The sequence below is a fragment of the Protomyctophum parallelum genome (genome assembly GCF_964188405.1).
Source record: "Protomyctophum parallelum genome assembly, chromosome: 10".
In the NCBI taxonomy this organism is placed as follows: domain Eukaryota; kingdom Metazoa; phylum Chordata; class Actinopteri; order Myctophiformes; family Myctophidae; genus Protomyctophum; species Protomyctophum parallelum.
In genome coordinates, this window is record NC_139704.1 from 19,517,271 (window position 1) to 19,530,941 (window position 13,671).

At 41.9% G+C, this 13,671-nt stretch overlaps 1 protein-coding gene across 3 annotated transcripts in view; it reads right to left on the reverse strand.

Moving 5' to 3' along the window:
- The window catches only part of fbxo11a (F-box protein 11a), a 22,631-nt gene extending 12,485 nt beyond the window's left edge, over nucleotides 1-10,146 (reverse strand). Inside the window, exons 1-5 of one of the 3 annotated variants that reach the window (XR_014569815.1) lie at nucleotides 9,765-10,146; nucleotides 4,942-5,069; nucleotides 4,682-4,763; nucleotides 3,813-3,957; nucleotides 3,523-3,652 (exon numbers count right to left, since the gene is read on the reverse strand). Coding sequence is in view for 2 of the 3 variants with exons in the window: in XM_083774406.1 (XP_083630532.1) it covers nucleotides 3,523-3,652; nucleotides 3,813-3,957; nucleotides 4,682-4,763; nucleotides 4,942-5,069; nucleotides 9,765-9,867 (588 nt within the window). In the remaining variant the exon portion in view is untranslated. The remainder of the gene's footprint in view (nucleotides 1-3,522; nucleotides 3,653-3,812; nucleotides 3,958-4,681; nucleotides 4,764-4,941; nucleotides 5,070-9,764) is intronic. The other 2 variants (XM_083774407.1, XM_083774406.1) reach the window with 2 other exon arrangements.
- Between the last annotated feature and the right edge of the window lie 3,525 nt (nucleotides 10,147-13,671).

Sequence of the window (13,671 nt, forward strand, 5' to 3'; positions counted from 1 at the left end):
ATTGAATTCAATTAAAAGGTTTTAAAAAGGTTAACGAGGAAAACATGGAGACGCGATTAGTACACACTGTGTACCTCCACACTGCATACTAAATATCAAAATTATGGTCACTGGCGTTGCTTTTTAACATGACATTAGATCTATTCACAGAACATTATAGTGTGGTACGAGGTGTAATTCTGTAGGATTTTTTTGCTAAAAGTGATTTTGTCGTCAGAAAATGATGGGGTTCAACTTTTCCCGACCCCCACCCCTTATTTGCGGGGTCATATATTTTGGGACCTCCCATAATAGTACGCCAGACAATAATGTCCGATTTTCATAATATTAGGGTTGTTTTATAGGTTTTTAAATATTCTGAGTTGATTTCTTACACTTTGAAAGTAGCCAGAATAATCTTTTCTGACTTTTGGTTGGGGTCTTTCTTCACCCGGGGCCCCCCGGACTCATCTCAGTACTCAACAATGTCAAATTAGACAATAATTTAAACATTAAAAGTTTTTGTAGCTGGGCACTGATTACAAAAATGAGTAGTAGTTAATACCAGGGGTCTTCCACAGGGGGCCGGGACTAGTTTTGCCCTATTCTTGCAACCATATGTGAGATTTGTATTTAGTATTTCGAATAGTATTAGAATATCTTGCGTTTATGTAAAGTACTTTGATAGTTTATTAATATTCTACCATTGTTGTTGACACATGTTACTGCAGGGAATAAAGGTATCGCAACTTCTCACTTTGGGCACGCAGAACGTGTCCATTTATTTCACACACTGCACTCACACTAACAACACAACACACACACACACCTATCTTCTTAAAGAGCCCATGGTCAGTTATGCCTACAATACATTATTTGCAGGATCTATTCATCTTCGTCATCATCATCTTGAATGTCCTCCCTAATAGTGTTGACACAGTCTCCACCATAGCATTTGCAGAGAGTGCAAGGCAGGTTATTGTTTGAGCAGCTGCACCGTCCCTTGCAACCTGCTTTGACAAGACACCTGACTGGAACATACCCTCCACTATCTGAATTCCATCCATTTTGTTCGATTGGTGGAAGCTCAGGGCAATTTGTCAGGTATGATGAATGACTTATCCCGCATTGTGACGTAGTTGGCACAGAGGATATGTGGTAGCAGTGCAGCACGAGTTGGAGGTAGCATCTCACCCTCCAAGTTCTTTGACCGAAATTTGGACTTTTGGACTGTAAACACTGCATGCAAAATGTTCCAATGGTGAGGGAAGTTGGCGTTAACAAGCTCAGGAGGAATGGAACCCATTCCAAGGTCCTTGAAGCAGTTCATGGCATGATCATCATCATCAAGCCTCAAGTAGGCATTGACCCATGTCTTCTTGGAGATTCCAACTAAATTTCCTCCCCAGTCAGCACCAGAAGAATTGTGCAGGCCCAGGAAGATTGTGTAGGCCCAGGAAGAATGTAATGTTTTTCCCCATCTGACACAAGCGCTGATGAAACCAGACTCTTCAATGGTGTGTTCTCTTTGAACAGATTGCCTCCACAGTGCAACTCAATCAATTTACATTGCTTGAGAGCATTTTCTCTTGACCTCAATGCAATCTCTCCTGAGAGCTGATAATGTTCTTTCCTTGAAGACCTGGAAGCTTTTGGGAAGCTGTTGAGGTACTGATTACCAGCTCAGTGGCCTTATGGTTAGAGTGTCCGCCCTGAGACTGGGAGGTCGGGGTTCGATCCCGGGCCGGGTCATACCAAAGACTCTAAAAATGGGACCCAGTGCCTCCCTGCTTGACACTCAGCATCAAGGGTTGGATTGGGGGTAAGTCCCTGCGACATACTAGCGTCATGTCCAGGGGGTGTACTTGTACATCAAGCTGCCTCATGCTACAGAAACAGGAGATAGGCTCCTGCCCTATGGGCCTCATGGCTCGGCAAGGCTACTTGAGGTACTGATTCACTAGACCAGAAAGATGAGGTGTGGTAGTGACTAGTCGGTCCAGAGCTGCTTCATCTCTACTGAGTCCAACCATCCCACCATGTCCCTTTAGCTTCTTGATTTCCTGCTCAAGGGCTTGATCTGTGAAGAGATGAGTGAACGGTATCTCTGACTTTGCCACCACAAATTCACCTGACTTCAGTGCGTTCCATGTTTCTGGGTCATCCTGTTCAAGAGCGTTCATTTGGGCAAGATAGACTGGCATCAGTCGAGCATATTTAAGGAGATCACGAGCAAAGAAATACTTAATGAGTTCCTCTAAGGATGACAAGTAGCCCACCCAGTCACCTGACCGACAACAGAAAGACAAAGAGAAAAGAGAAAGACAGCAGCAGCCTGTCTGATCTTGATTGATCTTTATTTAGAAGAAATATTTGCTACACTTGGGTCTGGAGGCACCTTACTTTGAAAATAACTGATCTACAAGCTCAAACTACAACCTTGTAGATCAGCTGGTATTGGCTACTACTATTTTTTTATATCAGAGCCCAGCTACAAATACTTTTATGCTTCATTTATGATCTAATTTGAGTTTGACAATATTCTGGAGCAGAGCAAGGAATGTAATGAGAACTGGGATAGGCCCGGGGGTCAGTCCGGGAGGTCCCAGGTGAGGAAACACCCCTACCAAAAGTCCAAAAAGATTCTTCTGACCACTTTAAAAGTTTAAGAAATCAACTGTTTTAAAACATACAAAACTATTCTAATATTATGAAAATCGGACATTAACTGGCTGGCATACTGTTCTGGGAGGTCACAAATACATGACCCCCCCAGAAACGGGGTGGGGTTTGGGAAAATTTTAACCCCATCATTTTCTCATAGTTTGGACTCTATAGAACCAAGATCTGCAAAAAAAACAATTTTAGCACAAAAATCCTACGGGAGCTGTTTTTTTGACGCCTTGTACCACACTATTACTGGAGAATTGGGTCTATAATGCATTATAATCACACTTATAATGTGCTTAAAAGGCATTCCAACACTAGTTACAAATGTTTATAATCTACTGGCCAATCACAGCTTATCTTTTCTCGGGACTTATCAGACCCGAACATGCGCTCTGTGACACACACTCATGCTTCCGCGGGGCTTTGCAAGGATTCTCGGGAATTCTTTGCCCTCCCTTACGCACATACGCTCCAGAGCCGAAAGGGGCGTCTACCTTTATATGTCTATGCTCTACACTCTGGACTACTCTTGGCTCCTGCCCTACACTTCCTGCGGACCCCCTCCCCGCCCGGCCTCCCTCCCCCAAACGTGGGCCAATTGTGTTCACAAAGATGCCCGAAAAAGCCAGAAGCATCACGGTGGATTTGGACCCAAAACCTCTGTGGTGGTGGGCAGGGACTTTACCACTGCGCCACAAGAGTGCTTAATCATTCCTGAACAGAGATTAATTTATGTTTTGTGTACGCGGCTAAACGTTTTACCACTGCTCCATCCCTAAATAGCATAAAAAGCTAAACGTGTGCGACCTTTACATGTGTATAACAGTGTAGGTCAGCAGCAGAGGGTCAGACGGACACACAGAGATTGCATACCAGTTGCTGAAAGCTTTCCTTCCACGGGTTTGGCTGTTCATACTCTTCTGGGTTAATCTGGAAGAACTTCCCTGCCTCAGGGTGCATCATGGGCCGTGTGTACTCAAACACCTCCATATATAATCTCTTCCTGCAAACGGAAGACATAGAAAAGTCATTTGAAATTAATACTACATAATATCCCAATCAATTATTATATACTTTCTCAACCTTGAAAAATGAAAAACCCCAATGAAAAATGTCCCAAAAGTCCCAATAAACAGTCCAATAATCAGAAACATTATTCTCACCAGAGAATAGGATCATTGGCCAGCTCGCTGAAGCGCTTGCACACACACGCAGCACGACACAAGTCCTGCTCTAACAGGTAGGAGAATATCTTCAGCACCACCTCGTCTGGAAGCTTCTCCTGTAGATACTGCTCTGCTGGAGCTGCTGGCAAGTCAAAAAAAAGAAAAGCATCGTATCATAATTGTATCAATAGGGACACATAAATAAATAAAAACATTTTAGGTGCAAACACTTACAAACTTTCAGAAACCAAACTGACATAGGAGCACCCAAAACAACTTCTTGTTTGGATGCAGAATTAAACATTACCAATTAGAAATTCAATTATATTATAACAGGTTTGTTTGCTTATGCAAAGTTTTTTTTCATCATTAATTTGCTATGTTTTGACTGACATCCTCAATTACAACATGGTAAAAAAAATCTGTATCTGCATTCTCCTGGATAACGGCGATTGCATGCATAACAAGGAACAAAAGCACAAATTGTGGTCAGACTGCCAGGACACATCTGGAGGTGGTCTGGCACACGCTGTGATTAGATGTCAGCCTAAGTAAGAGTAGTGTGCATTAAATACAATTCAGCCAATATTTACATCAACCACCATGGCTTTAAAAAGCATGGAATTGACTTTTCGCCCCAACACACACACACACGCACGCATCTGGAACCTGACTCTAATTAATGCCTGCCATTAGAATTCATGCATTCAGGGTTGACTGCACCAATGATTAATTTCCATTCTTTGTGATTGCATTGCCTTCGTGATCTGGAATTCAGGTGGTTAGTCTGGTGAGTAATCTACACAGTACATCTCAGGAGTCAGGTAAATTGTGGAATGTGCAGGACGAATATGTTCCTTAATTACCTGGCAACTCTTGGCACTTTCCTGAAACTCTAGGACGTTTAGGCCGATGTCCAAAGTTGTCTGTGGTTGAAGTGGAAGCACCCTGTTGATAATACATTATGTTTTAAAATCAGTGGAGGAATTTCTTATGGAACTAGAAATATAATGTATTATTTTTAGCTATTTTCTACAAGGCTTTATTGACCATGTTGTTTCACTAAAAGCTACTTTAAAAAGGTACTGTATGTTGGACTGCTGTAGGTGTTAGAAAAATGTTGCACCTCCATGTTTGTCTTTGTCGGACACACTGTTCTCTTGGGTAATAGAGACTTTCTTCTAAGTTGGTAGGGACTATTCTGAGCTCCTGGACCGGATTCTTCTGCGACCATTTCTGCAGGAACGTCCTCATCTGTAAATGGGGGAGGGGGATGAACATTTGTATTTGTCACATTAATAATAAAATAAATCCAAACTCTTCAAAATCCCTTTCCTAATAAATTATATTTGATCATACTCATGCATTTAAATACTCTTGTTGAGTATACATATACAATTTTGTCCTTTATTATATTAAAGTCTCTGCTGTGGCACTGGAGACCTGAAATGAGTACAGCTTATTGTGCATTAACATACATTTCATGTATTGTACAGTCAGTTACATATCTGTAACAGTGCTGGGCAAAGCAGAACCCACACCGCACACACCAAAAAAAGAAGATGCTTCAATGTTATACTTATTACGGTATTTATTTAACATGTTATTTTCTAATTCTCCCCCATTTTGATGATATTTTTATTCTTCTAATATTGCAGACTAATTACACTGATCAGCCTCAGATTTCTTGTGCACGCAGCCAGCAGGCCAAGAAGGAAGTCAATCCTTAAATATATAACTGTTATTTTTGTGAATTTGTGAACATCAAACCCACGATCAGTCCATCTAATCTTATCAGAGTAGGTCAAGTCTTGCTCAAATATGGAGTTCCACATGGCTCCAGTCTGCCCTCAAACTACTGACATCATATTGATTACATCAGTCTTGTCCAAACACTTGGCCTAATGGAAATGTGTGCTCCACTCAGTCAGCGTCCCTTTCTAATTTGCAATCTACTGACACACTAGTTCTCAATGTCTGGTTCTGGGCCCACCAGGGGTACAAATGGACCCTTACAGGTCTGTAAACTTGTAACGGTGGTTGCACAGTTGCACACTGGGCACGTTTTTCGGAAAACAGACGGAAAAACTGCTAAAAATCCGAAAACCTTTACTCTGAGAGTGTAAAGGGGCCTCCAGACAGCACAGATTCCTTCACGATTCGGCATCGGAATGGGTTTCTTGCCGTCTCCTGCCTGTCGGCAGGTTGTCGATAGCTAGTCTTCACCTTATCGACGAGGATCAGGACAGACCGGGCTTGCTCGGTCGTTGAGCAAACGGATTCTCCCGTCCATAGTGAAGAGAGGAGGGGGAGTGGGGTAAAGGCTCTGTAGACTCTACAGAGTAGAGCACCCCATTGGTTGTTTAGCTTGTCAAAGAGACGGAAGTGCAGAGCTAGAGGCAGGTTTGTTTCTCTGTACTCTGTTGCTACCTTCGAGAAGTGACGGGTTATCACGATAATAAATAATATGCATACTGAATGACTGCTTGGTGTGACCAAGCAGGTCATAGTGGTGTCAAAACCTTTTGGGGGACTTTTTAGGGTGATACAGGCGTGTCTGTGTTGAGGAAAAGGGCAGAACAGATTCAACAGAATATCAGACATGCGTTGGCATACATCATATATATGCCTGCCATCATATGTTTATTGACGCTTTTGGGCAGAAGCCTTGTATGTCCAAAACAGTTACATTTTAAGAAATGGAAAGAAATAACGTCAGCTCCTCCAATGGATCCAATGTAAATTATTTAATAAGTCACAAGCTCGTTAATACTTCATTACTTAAATATGTATTAAAAAACCAGAGCCACCACCGAGCAAGTTAAAGCGAGCGAGTTGCCGTGGGGAATTCGACATTACCAACCCTACCTCTAAACCTAACCCGAACCGCACACGGCAGCCTCGTTTGAGTCTTAACCGGCCACATATGGCCACATATGACCTTCAGTCTGATTAACCACCTCCGCTATCGCGTCTGTGGTTTTTGCCTGTCTGTGATTTATCTATAAACAATGACCTCAGCCTTACATTATCCCTTACTGAACAGACTGCAGAGACCTGTCTTTCAGTGCAACTGGCATGTAACGTGACTTTGACACAAGCTCAACACCTTGCCCACGACAGACCCAGATGGAGAGACCTGGTTGCTACGTTTGACTCTATGCGCCCTAAAGTGCAAGAGGACTAAGTACCGTAAGTAAGTTGAGAACAAGAAGGTTTCGAACCATAAGCTGCTTGCTGTCCATAGATCATCCAGTTCACTTGTGACTTTTCAAACAAACTTGTCAGTACTCAGTAACATGCTATAAATACAATGTAACAATGTTAAAGAAGTAATTGCAACACAGAATTGAACAATGCACCCGGTCCGTAACATTTGCAATGTTACCTGCTTTTTGCCAGAATTAATTCCCAGATCTCATCAAGAGGGGGCTTGAATGTACTAAAAAATGAAATAATCTCTTCAAGAGAAAATAAATATTTAAAAGGCATATTCACACTGGCAGGACTCGATACCCTCCTGAGGAGAGATGCAAACGCTGCTTGTTGCTCTGGTTGCATGGATGATTCCCAGGCTACTAGACAGATGGTAACCACTACAAACAATGGATGTATGGCCAACTAGCCCAGGTAAAGCAAACTTGCACCTTATACGATAGTAACGATACGATATTACCGAACTGTGTAGATCTATCTAAACTTATAGCTCAACAAAAATTATAAATAATCATCACTGCAATAATGATGATCATAGTGTATGGAGGGTCAGCCACCTTTTTGACCTAAGCCCCATGTTTTTATTTTCTGATAGTCAGCGACAGCATGCCATATCAACATTAAGTTTAATTATTTATGACACATCAAAATAAAGTATTTTAACAGATTTTGATTTCCCATATAGGATAACCTTTTAGAATTCCATGCTAGAAGGCTTTCTTACATTTATTTGTAGTTGTTACGTCCCCAACAAAGAGGTCCAGGTGTTATTTTGTGCAAAAGTACATTATTGGCCATTTCCCCTAATCCTCAATGGGGGTTGGGTTTTTGTGCTAATTCGCTTTTTTCGAGCTGATTTTTGAGCGATGGAAATTAGCGAATTTGCACAACACCCCATAGCCCCATTCAATTCAATGTAATTCATTGAGGGCTTGTGGTAGGGGAAATAGCCAATAATGTGATTTTGCACAAAATAACACCTGGACCTCTTTGGTGGGGACGTAACAACTACAAATAAAGGTAAGAAAGCCTTCTAGTATGGGATTCTCCTTAAGATATTTTCTTTAACAACATTGAAATGATCATTTAGACTCATAAACCCACATATCTCCCAGACTCCACTCCCGTCCCTCCCGTTTCGGGTGCCCAGTCAGTGTTTGCATGAATGTAGAATTACCGGTATGTGCAGAATGTCATTAGCCTACAGATGTGAGGGGACATAATTGATTGAATTGATTTCATTCAAAATATCCTCTCACACTTGCCAATGTTGTCACCGGGGCCTAAGGTTGCCTACCCCTACTTACTCAGGTAATTATGGACACAAAGGTAATATGTCCACTGACCAGTTGAAACCTACGAGAATAACTATTTACAACAAGTAACAAATGTAGTTCTGCTGCACCTGTCATGCATGTTGGGGACCAACAGGCGCTGCAAACAATTAAATTAGTTATACGCCAATCAGACTGTTCAGAGAAAATTGAAACATCTGTGTTGGTGTAAGACTACATTGAAACTCATGAATAGGAAAGGGTGAGCTGTTGTGATACATTGGGTGAGTAATTTGGGTGGGGGCAGAGGTATTTTCTTGTTCTAATCTTTTCTTTTGTTGATCAATCTCAAGGTATCTAAGCACTCACATCCTCTGTCTTTTTTGCTGCCTGCCTTGTCCCCTTGCTATGAGGTTGACAGATACTAGCAGGCTGAAGCAATTAGCCAAATCAATTCAAATTAAATGTGGTATTTCATAGATCGTGACCAATGCATGCCAACAAACTGCAGATAACCATAACTTTAACAGGCATGATAATATACAAATCCCCTCTCTCGTAAATAAAGTTGACCCGTTTACTAACACGGCTGGCGTTAGCTCTGCTAGCATCGTTAGCTCTGCTAGCATCTAAAGAGGGTTAGGTTCCCAGTGAGCCCCGCTTTATGTTGCTAACGCCGTGGCGTTTGTTTGTATGGCTAGAACGCCATGAACTGGTTCGTGCCAGTAACATAACGACGATCAATTAAAACAGAAATACCAACTAAGGCACACAGGGAACAGACAGAGTCGGCGCAATTAAAGAAAGAAAAACAAACAAAGCGAGGCCTGGCTGATTAATGTACACACGGAGCCTCGGTGTTTCCTGGCTAGTGGCTGGCTAATGCCTCTGGTTAATATGGCGTTCACAACAACGTAAAGCATCGTTCTCGCGAGAGTCGTAAAAATAACTGACGTACAAGCTAACAACGCGACGCAGTTCGACGCGTCCTTTGCTTGTAGATCTGTTATTTTTTGCGAGCGACACCGTCGTACTACGGAGTGTAGAGGAGCCCTAACGTTGTCGTTTCTATTTTGCCACTTTAATCGTTTTTTTGTTGGATCGCCAGAAGACAGTTCCAACAAAAACGTCCACTGTTTCTGCTGGACATATCGTTACATACGTTATAACGCTGCACACACACGTTATAACGTTACACACACGCGCGCGCGCACACACACACACACACACACACACACTACAGCTCGAATCTCCTTAGAAAAGCAAAAGAAAGCCGACCAGAAGTCGCATATTACGTACTGCTGAAAAAAATGACGCATTTGATTATTTTTCTTTAAATGACGTATTTGCCATGTAAAAAAAATCCAGGTGAAAATACGTCATTTTTCCCCCCCGTCAACAAGAAGCGAGAAGAAAAAGGTGGTATCCATGATCTCTCCTATAAGGAGGTTGTTGTTACCTCCTCCTCTATCCTGGTGCTGGTGGTTCCTCTCCGGCTGCACCGGGCGCGGCCTGGTCGACACTCGCCTTGGTCTTCTGCTACTCGCTCTGACGGAGTTCATTTGCGGCCCAGCCTGGAGAATCTGGAAGAAATCTCTCGAACCCTTCTTGTTCTTCAGCAGAGGAGGAGGTGAGGTCGACGAAGGAGATCGACACCAGGACCAGTATTATGTTTTTTTCCTAAACATTGCGCTCTCTCTTTTTTTCCCGTGATTTGAGGAGGAAGGAGAGAGAGAGAGAAGGAGGGGGGAAAACAACAAATGCTGGGCTGGCTGGCTGGCTGCTGCTGCTGCGGCGCCTCCTCTTCTTCTCGTCGCTGGTTCTACTACCCCCGTTCTGCTGCTGCCGCTGCTGCTGCAGGAGGAGCCATAACAGACAAGGAGGACCTACCTACCGTCCGTCCACATACACTACACCACCAGCCAGGGGCCAAGGCAACAAACACACACACACACACACACACACACACACACACACATCACATGGGAGGTGATGGGAGGACCTTTCATTCCATCACGAAAGTCCCCAGAGAGACTCCCCACAGTGCGAGAGCCGGTGCTGCTCACACAGCTGTGTTGTGCTTTGGCCAGCCACCACAACACTGTAATGTGTGGTAGCCAAACATTTAAAAAACATGGGAGAGAAATAAGTCTTTGATTTTCCAAAATTAGATGATCGATAATATTTTCATGAAAACCAAAAATGTAAAAGAAAATATTGTAATACATCCACAGACAGAACTTGTTAAAAGGTTGAGACGTGAGATAAAGATATAAAGATATAGAAAAGATAAATTATAATTTTCTCGGGACATCAAAACAGCCATTATTTGTTTTCATTGAATTATGGTACTTTTTGCCATCATACTGCAGTCCTAAGGTCATGGTGAAGGTGTTTGCCATAAATGTTGTCAAGAAAGGTAACCTTAACTTTTATGTCCTAACCGGGATTCGGATTCGAACCTAGATCTCCTCAGGCTTCCCAATGTGACATGTCACGTGAAAGTAAAAATGTCTACCGCTCATGCAAGCACCTGCACCTATCCCGTAACTTCGGGGGTTAGCTCATGCAAGAGCCAATCCCAATTGAACCATATGTGATTGATTGATTACTTGATTGAATAATGAATTAGCATTTTGCAGAAAAAAGCCACAGCTGGGACTACAGTTCAATACAAGCCAGGTCTGTTAAACTTCAGCCAGTATAGTTGGGTATAGTATGGTATCTGATACTTCCGCAAAGGTTCGCTTCTCTTATCATCTATGATTATGAAGGTAAAAAAACGAATCCGTGCCCCTCGCAAAAATGATGGCAACATTTGTGAGAGCCCCAAATCCATATTAGACTAGTCAATCTAAGATTTGACCGAAAATAAATTGCAATAGTAATCTTTCAAGGTTTTTTATAATCCTTAGGGTCATCCAAATAACATATAAAAAAATAGTATTACCGGTATATACATTTTGGATCATGGTAAATTCAGGGGTTGAAAGTTGGAGTACCATTAAAAACCTATAAGGCAAAAAGAAAAAAAATCAAATTTTAATTATGCTTTAACATGTAATGTGTCTGAATCCATTCCAAGCATTCGTCTTGCACAAAAAACACTCCTTGGGCTAAAAATGGCCATAGCCTCTTGCCCAAATGTGATAGATAGATCTATATAAGAAAGGCCTTTATATGTCTGGAGGGCGCACATTCAAGCAGATTTAGGCTAATAGATGGGAAAACATGAGATTCAGAGGTAAACGCCCTCTCACTAGAAATACTTCATTCGATTCACTTTCACACAACAAGGGGTTTCCACAAGAGTTTCACTGTTCTCTCTGTACCTACAGTAGGCTAAAGGCATTGTTGACTATTGACAAACCATATCAGGCCACATGTTCTTAGATTGGGGTCCCAGAAATAAAAATCTTATTGTGTCTGTGGCCTAATCAAAGCATAATATCAAATTTCTTGACATTTAAAAGTTCAGAATCACTGCAATAGAGTGCAGACCTTTACCAAGGTCTAAAAATCCCCATAGTTTGCCTTTGCACACCGTTTGGCCTGAGGATGGCACTAGAGGAAAGTGCCAGAAATGTTGGGGTCATCGAAAACTAAATGTCTTCCTCTGCTGGAGCATGAAAGTCATGGCAAACCATCCATATTTTTGAGATACTTGGTTAAATTAACATCACAAAACATCCTTTCCTATTTAGATAGATAGTAGCAGTAATGTTTATAAAATAATATTTTATCTTATAAAATAATATTTTATAAACCTGTGACTAAAACTTTATCATATTATGATAACGTTTTAGTCTCAGGTACTTAGTAGTAGTAGGCCTATATACAACTCAAGGCATATTTCTTGCAGTACAGTTTCGAAACGGGTGGAGCGGCACCATCTACATACTGTAAATTATGTCTTGAGTGCCACACAAACAAACAGGAGTGAGTGTATACAATATTGGCTCTTGGCTGTGGTAGTAACAATCCCTTTCAAAGAAAAGCAAGGTCATTATTGTCTCCACCAGCCACCACCTTGGGGGAAGAGTATGTTTTGCACTTGTGTGTGTGTGTGTGTGTGTGTGTGTGTGTGTGTGTGTGTGTGTGTGTGTGTCACTGGCACCGTTGGATTGATCACAGCCAAACTGCACGCACATAGCTGAACCTCTGCCCCAAATTCTTCACATGGGCCTGTTATAGCGCCACCAGGAGGCCGATATTTGCACATTTGAACATTTTTTGACATTACACCTACAAATTTCTCAAATCAGCCTCATGGTGGCCTATTTGTGATTTTACCTATATACCGGGTATATATATATATATATAAATGCACAGATTATATTAATAATAATAATAAAACTTTATTTATATAGCACTTTTTTAAACCAAGTTACAAAGTGCTTGAACAATCAAAACAATATAAAACGTCAAAATACAACAATAATGTAATAACAAAATAATAATGATAGAAAAATAAGCAATAATACAGGAAATTACTTAAGGAGGTAAAAATATCTGTTTAAAACTGCCGCAAATGCTGCAAAACATGAACGCAGTGTCCGATTGCGGTGACACTGTGCATGCATATTCCCACTAGGCTGAGGAAGAAATCCCACTTTTAATTTAAAGGGGGGGAGAAACTGACATTTTTGCATTTGTGTTGCCCCCTATGGGTCTAAGTGAGTTGTGTATTATAATGTGTTCATTGTGTTGTAGAATGATATCTGATTCAAATTTGGGGTTGATGGATGATGCCATTTGTCAAATAGGCCCCTCCCGCAAACATTGGAAGCTAGTTTTAACCGATCATTGTCTCCACCAGGCCGAAGGCATGGGGAGAGAGTATGTGTGTGTATGTGTGTGTGCGTCCGTCCGTCCGTTATCAGCTAATCTCCAGCACCGTTGGCCCGATCCATGCCAAACTTTGCACACACACTCCCTGGATGCCAACGACGAACCTCTGCCCCAAATATTCCTCAACGGCCTGTTATAGCGCCACCATGAGGCCGATTTAGGCAAATCACATTTCTGTAGATTACTCGTACACATTTTATCCATACGTCACACAATTCAGTATACACTATCTACAAATAGTGCCGCTCCGTGTTGATCACATGACTATGTAGATTCTACATAGTCATGTGATCAACACGGAGCGGCACTATTTCCCATCTTCCATCCTGATTGGCTAAGATTGGCTTCCAAAGCTCAGACAATTGGTCCGTTTAGAAAAAATGCAACAAATCACAAACAGTGTGCACTTTCCATGAAATTATACACGCACATTTCCACTAGGCCGAGGACGACATGCCACAAATTTTCACCCCAAATCAGCCTCACGGTGGCGCTATAACAGGCCAATTCCTGTT